The sequence below is a fragment of the Ruditapes philippinarum genome, unplaced genomic scaffold (genome assembly GCF_026571515.1).
Source record: "Ruditapes philippinarum isolate M1 unplaced genomic scaffold, ASM2657151v2 ctg1451_1_1_1_1, whole genome shotgun sequence".
In the NCBI taxonomy this organism is placed as follows: domain Eukaryota; kingdom Metazoa; phylum Mollusca; class Bivalvia; order Venerida; family Veneridae; genus Ruditapes; species Ruditapes philippinarum.
This window is the reverse complement of record NW_026857524.1, coordinates 49,319-66,822: the sequence shown is the minus strand read 5'-3', so window position 1 is coordinate 66,822 and position 17,504 is coordinate 49,319. Positions and strand designations below refer to the sequence as shown.

At 32.1% G+C, this 17,504-nt stretch overlaps 2 protein-coding genes across 2 annotated transcripts; one reads left to right on the top strand and one right to left on the bottom strand.

Moving 5' to 3' along the window:
- Positions 1-3,711: 3,711 nt before the first annotated feature.
- On the bottom strand, positions 3,712-8,467 carry LOC132750053 (metallothionein-like). Its single transcript, XM_060739994.1, has 3 exons — positions 8,310-8,467; positions 4,271-4,393; positions 3,712-4,031 (listed from the first exon to the last, which is right to left on the bottom strand). Exons 1-3 carry the CDS (start codon positions 8,335-8,337, stop codon positions 3,955-3,957), a joined length of 228 nt encoding a protein of 75 aa, XP_060595977.1. The 5' UTR covers positions 8,338-8,467; the 3' UTR covers positions 3,712-3,954.
- A 6,012-nt stretch (positions 8,468-14,479) lies between these two features.
- On the top strand, positions 14,480-15,202 carry LOC132750052 (metallothionein-like; the record flags this gene model as incomplete). The annotated part of the gene is made up of 2 exons (XM_060739993.1): positions 14,480-14,639; positions 14,881-15,202. Coding segments are annotated over 2 exons (237 nt in total), but the record flags the coding sequence as incomplete, so codon positions are not given.
- Between the last annotated feature and the right edge of the window lie 2,302 nt (positions 15,203-17,504).

Here is a 17,504-nt window from a genome sequence, read left to right as displayed (position 1 = left end):
CAAACTTGGCATAAATGTTGACTGGACCATTGCCTTTGTAACGACATGCTCAGTCTTAAATTTCCTGTTACCAAGGCAACGAGGGGCATCTCAAAATTGCCCAAAATCACTATTTTGCCTTGATTTTTTCCATCAAAATTTATTTCAAAGTGCTACAACTTCTCAAGGGATTGAGATAAATCAAGGCTTTTTAGCGTTGGTTACTCGTTACATTATGATCGACTTGGTATCATTTTTAGCCTCTCATAAGTCCAAAATTTTCTTGGCGATGAGGGGCCTCCGCCCCCTTCAAACCCCCCTAACAGAAGGGGGCGGAGTCCCCCTTCTGGCAACCCCCTAACGTATCTTTTGGATGGGGGTCGGCGCCGAAAAAGTGCTCATTTTTTGAGCAACATTTCTCAAACGAAAACATGTGTTTGGAGCCTAAATAGGTCATTTTTTTCACTATTTGAGGCCTAAAAAAGGGGGGGTCGGAAGTGCGTTGTTTCGCGTATATATGAGGTAAAGGGTTAAGTATGTATCCTTTTAACCTTTATAAGGTTATATCTTCAATATAACAAGAGCTGTCGAAGGATAGCAATGCTCGGCTATTCACAAGGATGATTCATTGAGTAGAAAAAGGGGCATAAATATGTAAATAAGTAAATCAGAGTTATGGGAGCTGTGCCAATCATGTTTAAAAGTCACAGTGAAAATGTATGTTAAGTTTGATTCCATTCCCTTCAGTAGTTAGGGAGATACCAGCTTACAAGCAAAAGTTAACCATGAGTTTCATTGAGTAATAAAAGGGGCATAAATTTGGAAATAAGCAAATCAGAGCTGTCCGATGACAGCATGCTCGACAATTACAACAAATATCAAAATAATGACATTGCACTCATGGAAAGGACAGGGATTGAATACAGGTCTACCTTTAGACAGACCAGCACTAACTGTGCGCTAGCCCGGCTGGTTTAGTGGAAATGCATTTTATATTTATCAGGATATTATTATGATCAGAAGTTTGAAGTACTGCAAGTGAATTTGAAATATTTATTCAAAAAGATCCAGTTATAAATGAAACAACTGGTACTTTTTATTAGTATTTATGAATATACAAAATGGAAGACTGGGTCACAATCATAAGTTACCAATAAGAATCTGAATATCATAAAAGCAATAAAACATTTGAAAAAAGCTAAAACATTTTTGAACAAAATAAACTTTCGATCAAATTTCAATGTGTAAAGGTGTCTAAAATTAAAAGATGTGAATAATTATGATAGCAAAAGTACTTCTGTACATTAATTATAAAAAGCCTCCACCTGTGAACAAAAAAAAAAATGTGTAAAAAGATTAAATTATCAGCATATCTTATTTTTATAACAAGAACTGTCGGAGGACAGTAACACTCGACTATTCGAAAATTTATCAAAAGGGTGTTTCATTGAGTATAATAATGCTTACCTATATGAATACATAACATTGTCCGAAAAGGTACAAACCCTTCAAGTTTTAATACATTCCCTTTAGTAGTTATGGAGATACAAGCTTACACACAAAAACTTAACCAAGAAAAAGGAGCATAATTATGCAAAAAAGTAAATCAGAGTTATGGGACTTGTGCCAATCATCTTAGATAATCACAGACAACAAGAGTGTGAAGTTTCAACCCATTCCCTTCAGTAGTTATTGAGATACCAGCTTACACGCAAAAACTTAACCAAAAATTTCTAAGTCAAAAAAGGGGCATAATTATGCAAAAATGCAAATCAGAGTTATGGGACTTGTGCCAATTATGTAAGATAATCACAGAGACCAAGTGTGTGAAGTTTCAATCCATTCCCTTCAGTAGTTATGGAGATACAAGCTTACACGCAACATCTTAACCAAGAATTTCAAAGTCAAAAAAGGGCATAATTATGTCAAAAAGCAAATCAGAGTTATGAAACTTATGCCAATCATCTTAGATAATCACAGAGAACAAGTGTGTGAAGTTTCAATCCATTCCCTTCAGTAGTTATGGAGATACCAGCTTACATACAAAAACTTAACCAAGAATTTCTAAGTCAAAAAAGGGGTATAATTATGTAAAAAAGCAAATCAGAGTTATGGGACTTGTGCCAATCATCTTAGATAATCACAGAGAACAAGTGTGTGAAGTTTCAATCCATTCCCTCCGGTAGTTATGGATATACCAGCTTGCATACAAAAACTTAACCACAGGGACGCCGACAAATGGGTACCTGCATTAGCTCGATTATTCTGCGAATATTCGAGCTAAAAAGGTATGCAACAAATTCCTTTTAAAATCAAGGAACAAGTCAGCAGTTTTGTAATGGGTGTGTTAGAGTTGAATGGACAATCATGTTAGAAGAGTGAAAAATATCTTTGGAAATAATAATGATTGTTCTGTAATAATTATTGCACCTTTATGTTGAAAGTTGTTTATGTTGTATAAAGTTCAAAAGGGGAGAAAAATCGGCCTAAATGCAGGACAGAATTATGGATCTTGGTCAGTGACCTACAATAATGACCCTAAAAGCACATGTGAAATTTAAAATAAATATCTTTGATAGTAATTCAGATATGTAAACCTTGCATGTAAACATTTACCAAGAGACAAAGTAGAAAAGGGAAGATAAATCAGCTTAAATGCAAGATAGAGTTACGGAACTTGGTCGTGACATACAATTATGACCCTTCATGAATATGTGAAGTTTCAAATCAACTATGATAGTTATCGAGCTATGTAAAATTTACATGATTGTAACCATAAACAAAGAGACTAAGTAAAAAAGGGGAGATAAGTCAGTCTAAATGCATGGTACAGATATGAGTGCTGTTCAGTGATCATTATTTATGACCACAAATATACATACATGTATGCAGTTTTAAGTTTGTATTTTAAATAGTATTAGAGAAAAACTATCATGTAAGACTTAACCAAGAAAAGGATACTTTTTAGTTCAAAAGGGAGCATAATTCAGTCAAAATATATGGTAGAGTAATGGGTCTAAAAATGTTACCTTCAATTATTACCTTTAGTACATGTGTAAAGATTCAAGTAAATATCTTTGATAGCTCTTAAGACCTTTATCGTTTAACCAACATTTCTAATTTTCAAAGGGGAATAATTCTGCAAATATTGCAGACAGTTACTCTATATTTAAATTATAGTAAATTTCAACTGAATATCTCTAACAATTATTGAGATATTTGACGTAACAAAAAACTTTAAACAAAATTTCTCAGTTAAAAGGGGCATAATTCTGTAAATATTGTAGGCAGAGTTATCCAACTTGTCAGTCTGATGTTCATTGTTACTATAAAAAAAGTATTGTAAATTTCAATTGAACATCTCAAGCAATAATGGATATATTTGACTTCACAAAAAACTTTAACCAAAGCAGACGTCGATCCGGACGCCGGGGCGACTGCAATTGCAACATCGCATTGAAGTAGGTCAACTGGCTGTAATTTTCCATTTAGTCTATTACCGACCTGATAGAAAAATCATTTCATTATACAATGTAATTAATTTTTACCAGTATTCTGGTAAGTTTCTGTTATCTATATGGATTGTAGTATTTTGAATCATTCTCAACTATTTATCTGAGTATGACAGGATCAAAACAGTATTATTTGGAGACAGCAAACTATTTCATTGGTGGAAATATTTTAATTGCATATCTAGATGTCAATAGAAAAAAGAAAAAGAAATAATACAAACATTATTATATCGCATTTATTTTAACATTTATTTTCTAAAGTAATATATCTATGTCACGGGGTTTTGAGATCATGAAAAATAAGACTGTCTTATTCAAATGTTATCTGGTGAAACTGAAAATTATGAAACCACCATCTATGATCTGAAGATTTGCAGCAATGCATGGCGAATCTAGGCAAGTGGTAACATGATATTTGTAAACGTGTCCTCGCATGCCGCTGAAACCACGTGACATCTCCCCATCACTTTTTGCACGAGCAGTCGTTGCCACATCCGCATGTGCCTTCCCCAGTACAACCTTTCCCACATGCACATGAACCTGAAAACATGCAAGATAAACCGTGGCGATCAAATAATCTAAATTACTAATGAGATAAAAGTGTTGTTTATGTAGATCTGTAACACTGATGTAAGTAAGTTCAACCTTTTGATAACAGAACACGAATAATTATACATGATTAATGTTAAAACGTGATAACGGAAGGTAACTGCCCTAATAAAAATATCGAAAAAAGATAAACATTAAACATGTATCCCAAAAGTTCATTTTTTACATACCACTGCACTTGCAGGTGATGACTTTACATCCGGGACAGCTGCAATCGGAGCCACATTTGCAGTTAGGACCACATATGCAGCCGTCTGCGCTCGTACATTGGTCGGAACACTTGCAAGTTCCAGCTGTAATAAAAATCGTATCATATAATTATATATAACTATTTAGATATATATGTGTATGTATATATATGTAGCAGTAAGTAAATAGCCCAGTGATCATAGGGTATTAAGTTTTAGCCATACTCGCCAGTCTTTTTTCTCTTATGGCAATAGAACTAGCCTCTGACAAGAACAAACTTTTTTTTCTGAATAATGAAATCTCTGGATTTTCATTGGTCAATGAACATTATGGACAGGTTTCCGATCTATATCAAATACTCGAGATCGGAGTTGGAGCTTAGAAAATCTTTAAAACTCAGATAGGTTCAGGAGAAGAGTAAGTTATTTATATAAAGTACAAGAACGTCATTCCCTATCTAAGCTTTACAAAAACCGGTTTAACAGGGTGATGCTGCCCCGAGAGGTTTTGGACCCAGGAAAGTTTAAAAAAATTAACAAAGGGCAAAAACTCCAAAATTAGGCAAGGCTGAGTAATGTTTTTTTGCACTGCACTTTTTTTCAATGAGATCTATCTATCTTTAAAGTTTCCTGATGATATCTCTTATAGTTTCAATGTTATGTACCGGAAAAAATTAAAGTGTAATAATAAACAAAGGGCAATAATTCCAAATTAGGTTCTTAAAGCATTGCAGTTCTATTCAATGATATCTAGCTATCTACAAAGTTTCATGTTGATATAACTAATAGTTTTAGACTTATGTCCCAGACAAAAGTCAAAAGGTCAAAATAAACAAAGGGCAATAACTTCAAAATAAGGCAAGACAAAGTAATTATTCTTTAGCACTGAACGTCTACCCAATGAGACCTATTTATCTACAATGTTCATGCTGATATATTTTAGAGTAATGTACTGGACAATGTTCAAAGTGTCAAAATAAACAAAGGGCAATAACTCCAAATGAAGGCAAGACAGTGTTGTAATTCTTGTGTTCTGCAAACCTACTTAATGAGATATATCTAACTATAAAGTTTCATGTCGATATGCCTTATAGTTTTAGACTAATGTCCTGGACAAAGTTCAAAGTGTGAAAATAAACAAAGGGGAATAATTAAAAAGATAGGCAAGGCAAAGGTTTTTGAGCACTGCACACCAACTCGTTGAGATATATCTACCTACAAAGTTTCTTCTTGATATCTGTTATACTTTTAGAGTTATGTCCCAGACAAAGTTCAAATGTAAAAATAAACAATTGGGAATAGTTCAAAAATTAGGCAAGTTAGAGTTACGGTTCAGGTACACTGCACACTTTCTCACAAAGTTTCATGTTGATACCTCTTATACTTTTAGAGTTATGTCCTGGACAAAATTCAAAGTGTAAAAATAAACAAAGGGGAATAATTTAAAAATTCGGCAAGGCAAAGTTACGGTTCTTGTGCACTGCATACACTATTAATTAGATTTATCTACCTACAAAGTTTCATATTCACACCTCTTGTTGTTTCAAAGTTGCTCCCGGACAAAAAAAGCGGACGGACGGACGGACGGACAACGCGGCGAAAATTCGGGGAGCATGGAAATTAAAGATATTTAGACTCTGACTATACAATCAAAGCACAGAAGTGTCTGACGACGCAAACAAATAAAAACAAAATCGGTTTATAATCTCAAAACCTTCACCTTTCTGACATTCTGAGGCCCAAACAAATTCAGCGCCTTCTTTGCTTTGATTTATTTTCCCACACACACAGACATAATATTGTTTATATCATAATAAAGGTATAAGATAAATCAGAATTAAAAAAAAAATAAACATTGGAAAGCTTGCTTATAATAGTAGCGTAAATCAAATCATCAAAATAAGAATTTGGCTTTTGATCCGAAAACCCCACTGTATAGAACTGTAATAAACTATCTTTGTTTTAAAGCGTTAATATTTAAAATAATAAAATACATGACTTGTGCCATATATCATTTATGTAAGGAGTTTTCACGCATGAAAAAAAAACACCATTTACAAAAAACAGCGCGGGAAATTTATGACCCCAAAGGTTAATAGACGGATAAAATTTGAATACCTGTTATTCAACATGTTTTAATTACACAGTAAAGTTACGCTGGGGGGTAAGTAGGTAATTTATATTTCATTGATATGTCAACATGGCAAGATCACATAACGTCGTAATGGAAATAAAATCTAGTCAAATTTCATTCATTTATCAATCTCATTTTCACCTTTTAAATATTTTTTAAAGTTGAATTCACAATAGAATCTACTTCTTTTAACGCAAACTTTCTCACATAGCGAAATTCTTAACAGCATTTGACATGACATTATAATTGAATCCAAGGTAAAAATTATGTAAAAGTTATAAACTAAAAAAACCCTCAAAATTTCAGCATGCAGGATGTGTTCTACCCCAGTAAATTAACAAATTGACATCCCCGTGATACTAAATAATAAAAATAGCAATCTTAGCAAGGTTGAAAATTTATATTCGACATCAGGCTCACTGTTATTTGAATAATTCTTTAAATAACACATATTCATTGCATAAAATATTTTCACGAAAAAAGATCAGTGTCTGTTTGATAAAACTAAATCAAAACTTTATTCCATTGTTATATTTTTATATTCAACAATTACATTAAACATTTAAGACATTAAGGGTGGTAAGTGTTAAAGGGACTCCACCGAGGTTTTTTGACATGACGGGACTGGAAATTTTTTTTTTGAGATTATTACTCCATTTGATGTAGATCTTTACTAATAACTTATCTGCAAAATTTCAGATCATAAGCTCGCTCCGTTTTTCCAGAATAATTATTTTAATAGTGAAAAAAAAAAAAAAAAAGAACCAAAATTGAAAAGCGTTTAAACGATTTTTAATTAAATCGGACTGAGAATAGAAGAAACTTATGATTTTCAATGTATTTCTTATCTATAATTCTGTTTTAAGTGCTCATGTTAGTATATGTGAAGAATAAAATGTTATGTTTTTAAGCTTATAAACCTCAGCGGAGTTCCTTTAAAAGAACTCACTTTTTAATATCATAATAAACATAATTTAAATAGAAGATAATTATTAACAAATCTAAAAATACTAGAATTTGATAAAGATCGGACTGTATTATTAACATGTTACAATACACGGAATTTATAGCTGTTTTTTTTCTGAATAGAGCAAATAATTAAGAATCCCTAAAGAAAGCACAACACGGCAAAATTGAAAATGTTGCAGGCTCGGTTTGATTGATCCCGTTCATGGACGGTACTGTAAAGTGCAAACTACCGTCCACGCCCCCTAGCACCGGCTTAAGCAGAATTCAACATTTAAACATGAAATGGTAAAATTTTGAATTAAGAAACATCCGCAGATGTGTTCATACGGCGGTTATCATGGAACCTTCAATATGACACAGCTAGTAGTGCCATTCCATGAAAAGCGGCGTATGGTCCCCAGGTAATAAAAAGTAATAAAAACTTCACAAAAAATCTCTCGGTTTTGGATCTAGTCTACGTGCGTTTCAGCCTACATATGTTTCAATTCGATTAAGGAACAGACGATTAAATAAAGTACATTTACTTAAATGTTTACCTGTCAAATAAACCATAAAATTAAATGAAATAAATTGTAGCATGTAAACGCCCTCATTAGATTCTAAAACTTGAAACTTTTTCTACTTTACTGTACTAATTCTAATTATAAATCAGTAGTAGATTTATATTACAAAAATGATATCTATAGGCCCATATGTTATTTTAGTTTTGCAGAACATTTGAATTTCCAAGCGAAGACTTACTATGTTTCCAGCAAATATTTTTTTTTAATTGCAAAATGTTTCATATAGATATTGCATCTGATGAGAATTCGATAGATTTAGATATACTTATTAATTATTCCTTTAAAAGTTGATAAAATAACGCAAAAATGTAAACAGTAACCATGATCTGTGAAAAAAAAAATATATTTCACTTACATTTAGCACAGTTGCAAGGATCACCCATCTTGTTTTTAGTCAGTTTGTTTAGTTCAGCTTCAAAATTTTTCCCAGTTGTATACGCCGATGTCTTCGCCTTGAATGAATACAACCAGTCAACCACGTGACCTTCTGTTTACATTTTTGCACACTGCGAGAAAGAGCTGTGTGCAAAATCGATTAACACCTTGTACAATGTGCCTATACCGTACTATATATAATCCATTGTGGCTAGTAACAAAAATATTAAGTCGGTCATGGTCATATTTACTACCTGTTTATCCTGCTAATACGGTAAGGTTTATGTTAACAAAATGGAGATATCGGCGCAACATAACCATACTGATATCAACTTTAAAACATAGTGAAAAAATTTATTAAATTTTTTTAAAAGAAGATAAAATATTTTAAAAGTAAAAAATTTTATTGCAAGGCCCAAAAACTTTGCAAAATTTGTTTTCCCACCCTTTGATTTTTTAAATTATCTTTAGAGACAGAATGGTTTTTTGTCATCATCAGTCAGTAACCACATCTTTAGCCTTTATCAGAACCTCATCGAACATTTTTGAAAAAAAATTTGAAGGAATTGGAATATTTTTATTTTTGAATTTTCAAACTGAAAAACTTTGAATCAAATTTACATTAATTTTTTTTTTTTTAACAAAAACTTTTAAAAAATTTTTTAAAAGTTTTAATGCCCTTTCCAAAGCATGAACTTTAGGGGTTCTTGAGGGGTTTTTTTTTTAAATTTTAAAATTTTTAAAAAAAAAAATTTGAAATTTTTTAAATTTACAAAAAAAATGATAAAAATTTAAGAAAACCAAACAGGAGACGATTCATAGTTTTTAAATCAAAAAAATTTTTTAAACTTAGCTTTTTTTTAAATATATACCAAACACAGTTTTTGGTTTTTTCCTTTTTTTCGAAATAAAAAGGGTTTAATTTTTATTTAAAAATGATGATAATAAAAAGAAAGAAAAATATCAAAAAAAAGTAAGTAAAGGGCCTTTCCTTTTAAAAGTTTCGTCAAGATCGAAAAGGGTCTATATCTTTTTCGTTTAGGGAAAACTTGAATTTACTTTTGAAAAAATTTGGGTTAAACGTATGCTGGGGGCAGCCGTCTTGCACTTTTTCAAAACTTAAAACATACGCCCAAGGTTTCGGGTTTAAAAGGTTTGTGTTTAAAATTATATTATGAAAATTTATTTTTAATATTTTGGTTAATTGGAATTGGTCTAAATAACATAAAAAATTAAGTTGATAACAAAATTGTTTTTAATTCCAACCCTTTTACAACCCAAATTTGGCAAAACGGGGTTTCCAAACGTCAAAAACTTTTACCAGTAGATCCCATGCCCGGCGCGAAAAAAATTTTGACGGACGGAAAGGGTTTTTCATGCTATTTTTAACATACCCCAAACTGTTTTGAGAAAATTTTCAATTTATGGATTCATAGACACCAAAGGCAAAACCTAAAAATTTTCGGGCCCTTTGTGCAAGCTTTACCTCACGTGAATTTTGACTGAAAGTAACAACTTTTCCCCGGCCCCTGGGGAACGGCATTTTTTTTTAAAAATCACAAAAATTGCTTTTTAAAAAGAAAAAAAACCCTTTTTAATCACTTTCGAAAAACCTTTTAAACCCCTTTCCCCTTTAAAAATAGCCAAATTTTTCCCAATTTTAAAAAATCCCTTTTCTGTAAAATTTTAAGGGTATGAATTTTGAGGGGTAAATAAAAAATTAAAAACCCCAAATCAGCCGTTCACCTCTTTAAAAAAAAACCCTTCCTTCCCTTTGCTTTTTGGATTTTTTTTTTTAAACTCTTTTTTAAAAAAAAACTTAATCCTGTTTTTTGAATAAAAAAATCCCAATACTAGTGTCGGGATATATACCAATAAAAGGGGCTAAGAAAAAACTTTTTTTAGAAAAATATTTTGTATCAGTCCCTTTTTGGTTTTTATTATCTTTTTTGAAAATTTTAATTGGGGTTTTTTTTTTTTAATTTAAAAATGAAAAAAAAAACCCCTTCTCAAAAAACCCTCAAAAATTTTTTGCTGTGGAAAGTAAAAATTTTAAAAAAAAAAAGGTTCCCCCAAAAATTTTTTAAAGAAAAAAATTTTTGTTTTCGTTTTAAAAGGCAGTTGAAAATTTTCAAACAAATTTTTCCTTTCCCCTTCTTTTATTTAAAATAGTATCGATGATTTTCTGATAAAGGCAAAGATGGGGGTTGACGGGAATAAAAAAAACCCCATTCGTCGGTTAATGCATAATGAAAATATCAAAGAAAAAAAAACAAATCTGCAGGGTTTTAAACATTGGCAATAAATTTTAAAATACCATAAGATTTTTGACTATTTAAAAAATTTCCCAAAAAAAATTATTCACATTTTTAAAGTTGAAAATAAGTTTTTGGTTTTATGTTGGGGCCGATAATCCCCCATTTTTTTTTTAACTTTAAATTTAAACCGTTTTAAAAGGAGGAAAACCCAGTATTAAATAGGGCCAAAAAGATTAATATTTTCTTTACGACCACGAGGGATTTAAATATAGAAACGGTATAGGCCACTTTGTAAAAGGTGTAAATCGATTTTGCACACCAGCTTTTTCCCCGGGAAAAAATGAAAAAAGGCATCACGGGGTTTGACAAAATTTGAAATTAAATTCAAGGCGAAGCCCAACGGCGTAAAAAATTTGGGGGAAAAAATTTTAAAAAGCTGAATTTAAAAAAAAACGACTAAAAAACAAAAATGGGTGACCTTTGGCAACTGTGTTTAAAGTGTAAGTGAAAAAATTTTTTTTTTTTCCCCAATCTGGTTACTGTTTACTTTTTTTGCGTTTTTTTTCAATTTTAAAAGGGAAAATTTAAATAAGTATTCAAAATCATCAAATTTTCTCACATATGCAACATCAAATTTTGAAAAACATTTTCCCAATTTTTAAAAAAAAATTTTTGCGGGGAAACAAGTAAGTCTTAGTTTGGAATTTTAAATTTACTGCAAAAATAAAATAACATATAGGCCTATATCATTTTTGTAATATATATCTAATACTGATTTATAATTAGAATTAATAAAGTAGAAAAGTTTCCAGTTTTAATTTCTAATGAGGGCGTATACAGGCTACAATGTATTTCATTTCATTTTATGATTTATTTGACAGGTAAACATTTCAGTAAATGTACTTTATTTAACTGTCTTTTCCTTGTTTGAATTGAAACAAATGTACGCTGAAACGCACGTAGATCCAAAACGGAGAGATTTTTTGTAATTTTCAGAAAAAACAGTTATAAATTTCCGTGTATTGTAACATGTTAATTTTATACAGTATCGATCTTTTTCAAATTCTAGTATTTTTAGATTTGTTAATACATGTAATTATCTTCTACTTGAATGATGTTTATTATGATATTAAAAAGTGAGTTCTTTTAAAGGAACTCCGCTGAGGTTTATAAGCTTAAAAACATAACATTTTAATTTTTCATATAAATAAACATGAGCACTTTAAAAATATAAAAAAGAAATACATAGAAAATCGTAAGTTTATGCTATTCTCATTCCAATTTGATTGAAAAGCGTTTAAATGCTTTTCAATTTTGAATCGTTTTTCACTATTATAATAATTATTCTGGAAAAACGAGCGAGCTAATGATCTGACATTTTGCACATATGTTATTACTAAAGATCTACATCAAATGAAGTAATAATCTCAAAAAATATTTCCAGTCCCGTCATGTCAAAAAACCTCGGTGGAGTCCCTTTAACTGTTTAACACTTACCACCCTTAATGTCTTAAATGTTTAATGCAATTGTTGAATATAAAAATATAACAATGGAATAAAATTTTGATTTAGTTTTATCAAACAGACACTGATCTTTTTTCGTGAAAATATTTTATGCAATGAATATGTGTCATTTAAAGAATTATTCAAATAACAGTGAGCCTGATGTCGAATATAAATTCTCAACCTTCATGTTAAGATTGCTATTTCTATTATTTAGTATCACGGGGATGTCAATTTGTTAATTTACTGGGGTAGGACACATCCTGCATGCTGAAATTTTGAGGTTTTTTTTAGTTTATAACTTTTACATATTTTTTACCTTGAATTCAGTTATAATGTCATGTCAAATGCTGTTAAGAATTTCGCTTTGTGAGAAAGCTTGCGTAAAAAGGAAGTAGACTCTATTATGAATTCAACTTTAAAAAAAAATTATTTAAAAGGTGAAAATAGATTGATAAATGAATGAAATTTGCTAGGTTTTTATTTCCAATACGACGTTATGTGATCTTGCCATGTTGACATATCAATGAAATATAAATTACCTACTTACCTTCCAGCGTTACTTTACTGTGAAAATAAAACATGTTGAATCACAGGTATTCAAATTTTATCTATCAACCCTTGGGGCAATACATTTACAGTGCTGTTTTTTGTTGTTTTTTATGGTGTTTTTTTCTTTTCGCGCGTGAAAACTCCTTACAGAAATGATATATGGCACAAATCATGAATTTTATTATTTTAAATATTAACGCTTTAAAACAAAGATAGTTTATTACACTTCTATACAGTGGGGATTTCGGTTCAATAGTCAAATTCTTATTTTGATGCTTTGATTTACGCTACTTTTATTTGCAAGCTATCCAATGTTTATTTTTTTTAATTCTGATTTATATTATACCTTTATTTTATAAACAAAATTAGGTCTGTGTGTGGGGGGAAAAATAAATCAAAGGACAGAAGGCGCTGAACTTGTTTGGGTCTCAGAATGTCAGAAAGGTGAAGGTTGTGAGATTATAAACCAATTTGTTTTTATTTGTTTGGGTCGTCAGACCAAACAAATAATGGTAGCGAAATTTCAGAGCCTAATGCTGTTAATTGCAGATGCCTAAAGTAGTCCACTTTTTATGCTCCCTGAATTTTTCGCCGCTTTGACGTCCGTCTGTCTGTCCGTCCGTCTGCTTTCTTGTCCGGGACATAACTTTGAAACAACCACAGATATGAACATGAAACTTTGTAGGTAGATAGATCACATTGAAAGGGTGTGCATTGCACAAGAACCGTAACTCTGCCTTGCCGAATTTTTGAATTAATCCCCTTTGTTTATTTTTACACTTCGAATTTTGTCCGGGACATAACTCTAAAACTATAAGAGGTATCAACATGAACTTTTGTAGGTAGATAGATCTCATTGAGTAGGAGTGTAATGCACAAGAACCATAACTCTCCTTCCTAGGTATGCAGTGCACAAGAACTGTAACTCTGCCTTGCTTAATTTTTGAATTATTCCCCTTTGTTCATATTTACATTTTGGACTTTGTCCGGGACATAACTCTAAAAGTATAATAGATATCAACATGAAACTTTGTAGGTGGATAGATCTCATTAAGTAGGTTTGCAAAACAAAAGAATTGTAACACTGTCTTGCCTACTTTTGGAGTTATTGCCCTTTGTTCATTTTGACACTTTGAACCTTGTCCGGGACATTACTCAAAAATATATCAACATGAACTTTGTAGATAGATAGGTCTCATTGGGTAGAAGTGCAGTGCTAAAGAATCATTACTCTGCCTTGCCTTATTTTGAAGTTTTGAAGTTATTGTCCTTTGTTTATTTTGACTTTTTGACTTTTATCTGGGACATAAGTCTAAAACTATTTGATATATCAACATGAAACTTTGTAGATAAAAAGATATCATTGGATAGAACTGCAATGCTTAAAGAACCTAAACAATGCTTTGTCTAATTTTGGAGTTATTGCCCTTTGTTCATTATTACACTTTAATTTCTTCCGGTACATAACATTGAAACTATAAGAGATATCATCAGGAAATTTAAAGATAGATAGATCTCATTGAATAGAAGTGCAGTGCAAAAGAAATAAATTACTCAGCCTTGCCTAATTTTGGAGTTTTTTTTGTACTCAGATCTCGAGTATTTGATATAGATCGGAAACCTGTCCATATTGTTCATTGACCAATGAAAATCCAGAGATTTCAGATAGTATTCAGAAAAAGTTTATGTACTTGTCAGAGGCTAGTTCTATTGCCTTAGAGAAAGGACTGGCGAGTATGGCTCAAACTTAAGATCGAGAAATAGTTGATAAGCGGATGTAGATCACTGGGCTATTTACTAACGGCTACATATATATACATACACATATATCTAAATAATTGAAATATCTTCATTTGATACAATTTTTATTACAGCTGGAACTTGCAAGTGTTCCGACCAATGTACGAGCGCAGACGGCTGCATATGTGGTCCTAACTGCAAATGTGGCTCCGATTGCAGCTGTCCCGGATGTAAAGTCATCACCTGCAAGTGCAGTGGTATGTAAAAAATTTGAACTTTTGAGATACATGTTTAATGTTTATCTTTTTTCGATATTTTTATTAGGGAAGTTACCTTCCGTTATCACGTTTTAACATTAATCGTGTATAATTAATCGTTTTCTGTTATCAATAGGTTGAACTTACTTACATCAGTGTTACAGATCTACATAAACAACACTTTTATCTCATTAGTAATTTAGATTATTTGAGCGCCACGATTTAACTTGCATGTTTCCAGGTTCATGTGCATGTGGGAAAGGTTGTACTGGGGAAGGCACATGCGGATGTGGCAACGACTGCTCGTGCAAAAAGTGATGGGGAGATGTCACGTGGTTTCAGCGGCATGCGAGGACACGTTTACAAATATCATGTTACCACTTGCCTAGATTCGCCATGCATTGCTGCAAATCTTCAGATCAGAGATGGTGGTTTCATAATTTTCAGTTTCACCAGATAACATTTGAATAAGACAGTCTTATTTTTCATGATCTCAAAACCCCGTGACATAGATATATTACTTTAGAAAATAAATGTTAAAATAAATGCGAAATGATAATGTTTGTATTGTTTCTTTTTCTTTTTCTATTGCCATCTTGATATGAAATTAAAGTAGTTCCACCAATGAAATAGTTTGCTGTCTCCAAATGATACTGTTTTGATCCTGTCATACTCAGATAAATAGTTGAGAATAATTCAAAATACTACAATCCTTATAAACAACAGAAACTTAAACTTGCTATTTCCAGTGACATCACTCACGAGGACAAGTCCGCTCCAACTTGACCTTTCTGATAAAGGTAACTTAACTTCCTGATTAGGTTTAAAGGCCTCAACAGACGGTAGGATTTAGCTGTACAGCACTAATTAGAGATAAGATGTACTATTTTCGAACTATACAACACTTGCATTCAGACGGTAATTCTACACTGTAAGAATCATCTGAGGTTTCCCCTTAACAAGATACCTTTATATTGATACTTTACAATACTTTACTTACTAAATACTTTTATCGTCATGAGTAATGATTGAAACACCATTTATATAGAGGATATTTGTTTGTTTTGCATGTAAGATTGGAATAATTATAATTTCACTGAGTGAACACCAGATGCAATATTTTCACGAGTGGCGTATCCACGAGTGAAAATATAAAAGCTGGCGTTCACGAATGAAATATATTTCAATCTTATATGTAAAACAAATAAATTTTCTTTTTATTTCATGCTTTTTAAGTGATTTTAAGTATTTTTTACTGATTTTGCCGCGTATGTCGCGCATTCTCCTTCGTGACGTCAACACATCATGACGTCACATTTTCAAGTTTGAAAAATAGTTCTGTTAAATTTCTCTAATTTTGTTACATTTTTAATATATAGAGGATATTTGTTTAGTTCAGTGTAAGATCGGAATATATTTCACCGAGTGAGCACCAAAAGGTATATTTCACGAGTGGCGCAGCCACGAGTGAAATATGAACTTTTGGTGTTCACAAGGTGAAATATATTTCGATATTACACTAAACTTAACAAATTTTCTTTTTATTATATGCAAATAAACGTTTTAAAAAGACATTAAACCTAATACTGAATGAAAAGCGCGCCAAATAATAATACAACGTGACGTCATTTACGACGTCACGTCATTAAGTTGGTACCCAGTACTGTGCACGCTGGTATTTCACTGAAACAACGTAAGGGGCTTAAATTCAAAACAGTGAAATTATCAAAGTGGTAATTTCACTGTTTCAAACAGTGAAATTACCAGTTTTATATCACTGATATATTTCTATAAACCACCGAAAAGCATGTAATAAAATGTACAAGTTGGATAACTCTGCCTACAATATTTACAGAATCATTATAATTAATTATTATCAGTAGACTATTCTACATTTCCGTGGCTGTATTTGTCTATCGACCATAAATATTTTCAATAAGCATGGCGCATGTCCTGAATTATTTCGGTTGTCTCCGTGAGGAAAATCCGTCACGCAGGCGCACTTGAAGTTTATATACCAATTAAGGAGTCTGCCGCCCATGGACCATCTTTTTTTAATGCGTCTATTTAAGGTCGCCGCCGGAAAGCCCATATGGTCGACCATACGCTCTTAAAGTCAGGCCATCTTAGAGCGTCCCGCCGAGATATTTTCGTGTTTTTTTTTTCCATCTTGGAAGACCCCAGTTGCCCCTCCGGACATTATTTCAGGCACGAGCGGGCACCTGGGTAGAATCACAGGTTATCGGCGTAGGACCAAGCCCTATCCCCAAGGTACCACCCCCCAGGACCCATTATATACTACCCAAAAATACTTCAAAACATTAAAAAAACATGTCAATACAAAATCAAACAATTCCATCAAAAAATAATACTGATACTATAAACTATGTAGTTTACATAGTTTATAGTATCAGTATTATATTTTTTGATAAAATTGTAGTTTACATAGTTTATAGGATTGATCAGTATTATATTTTTTGATAAAATTGTTTGATTTTGTACATATTGACATGTATTTTGAATGATTGGGTAATATAGTGGGTCCTAGGGGTGGTACCTTGGGGTAGGGCTTGGTCCCACGCCGATAACCTGTGGGTAGAATCACCGACCTTCCTTAAGTCAGGTGGATGGCTTCCTCACTTGAAAGATTTCGACTCGAGTGAGGATCGAACCTACAGCGGTGCGCCTGCGTGACGGATTTTACCGGACAGGCGCCATATTGAAAATAAAATGGTCGATGAGGCAGCAATGCAGAGAAATACAGAGCTGTAAGCCTATCCACGGAAATGTTGAATACTGGTGAAAATTATTTATAATGGAATGATTTTTCTATCAGATCGGTAATAGACTAATTGGAAAGTAACA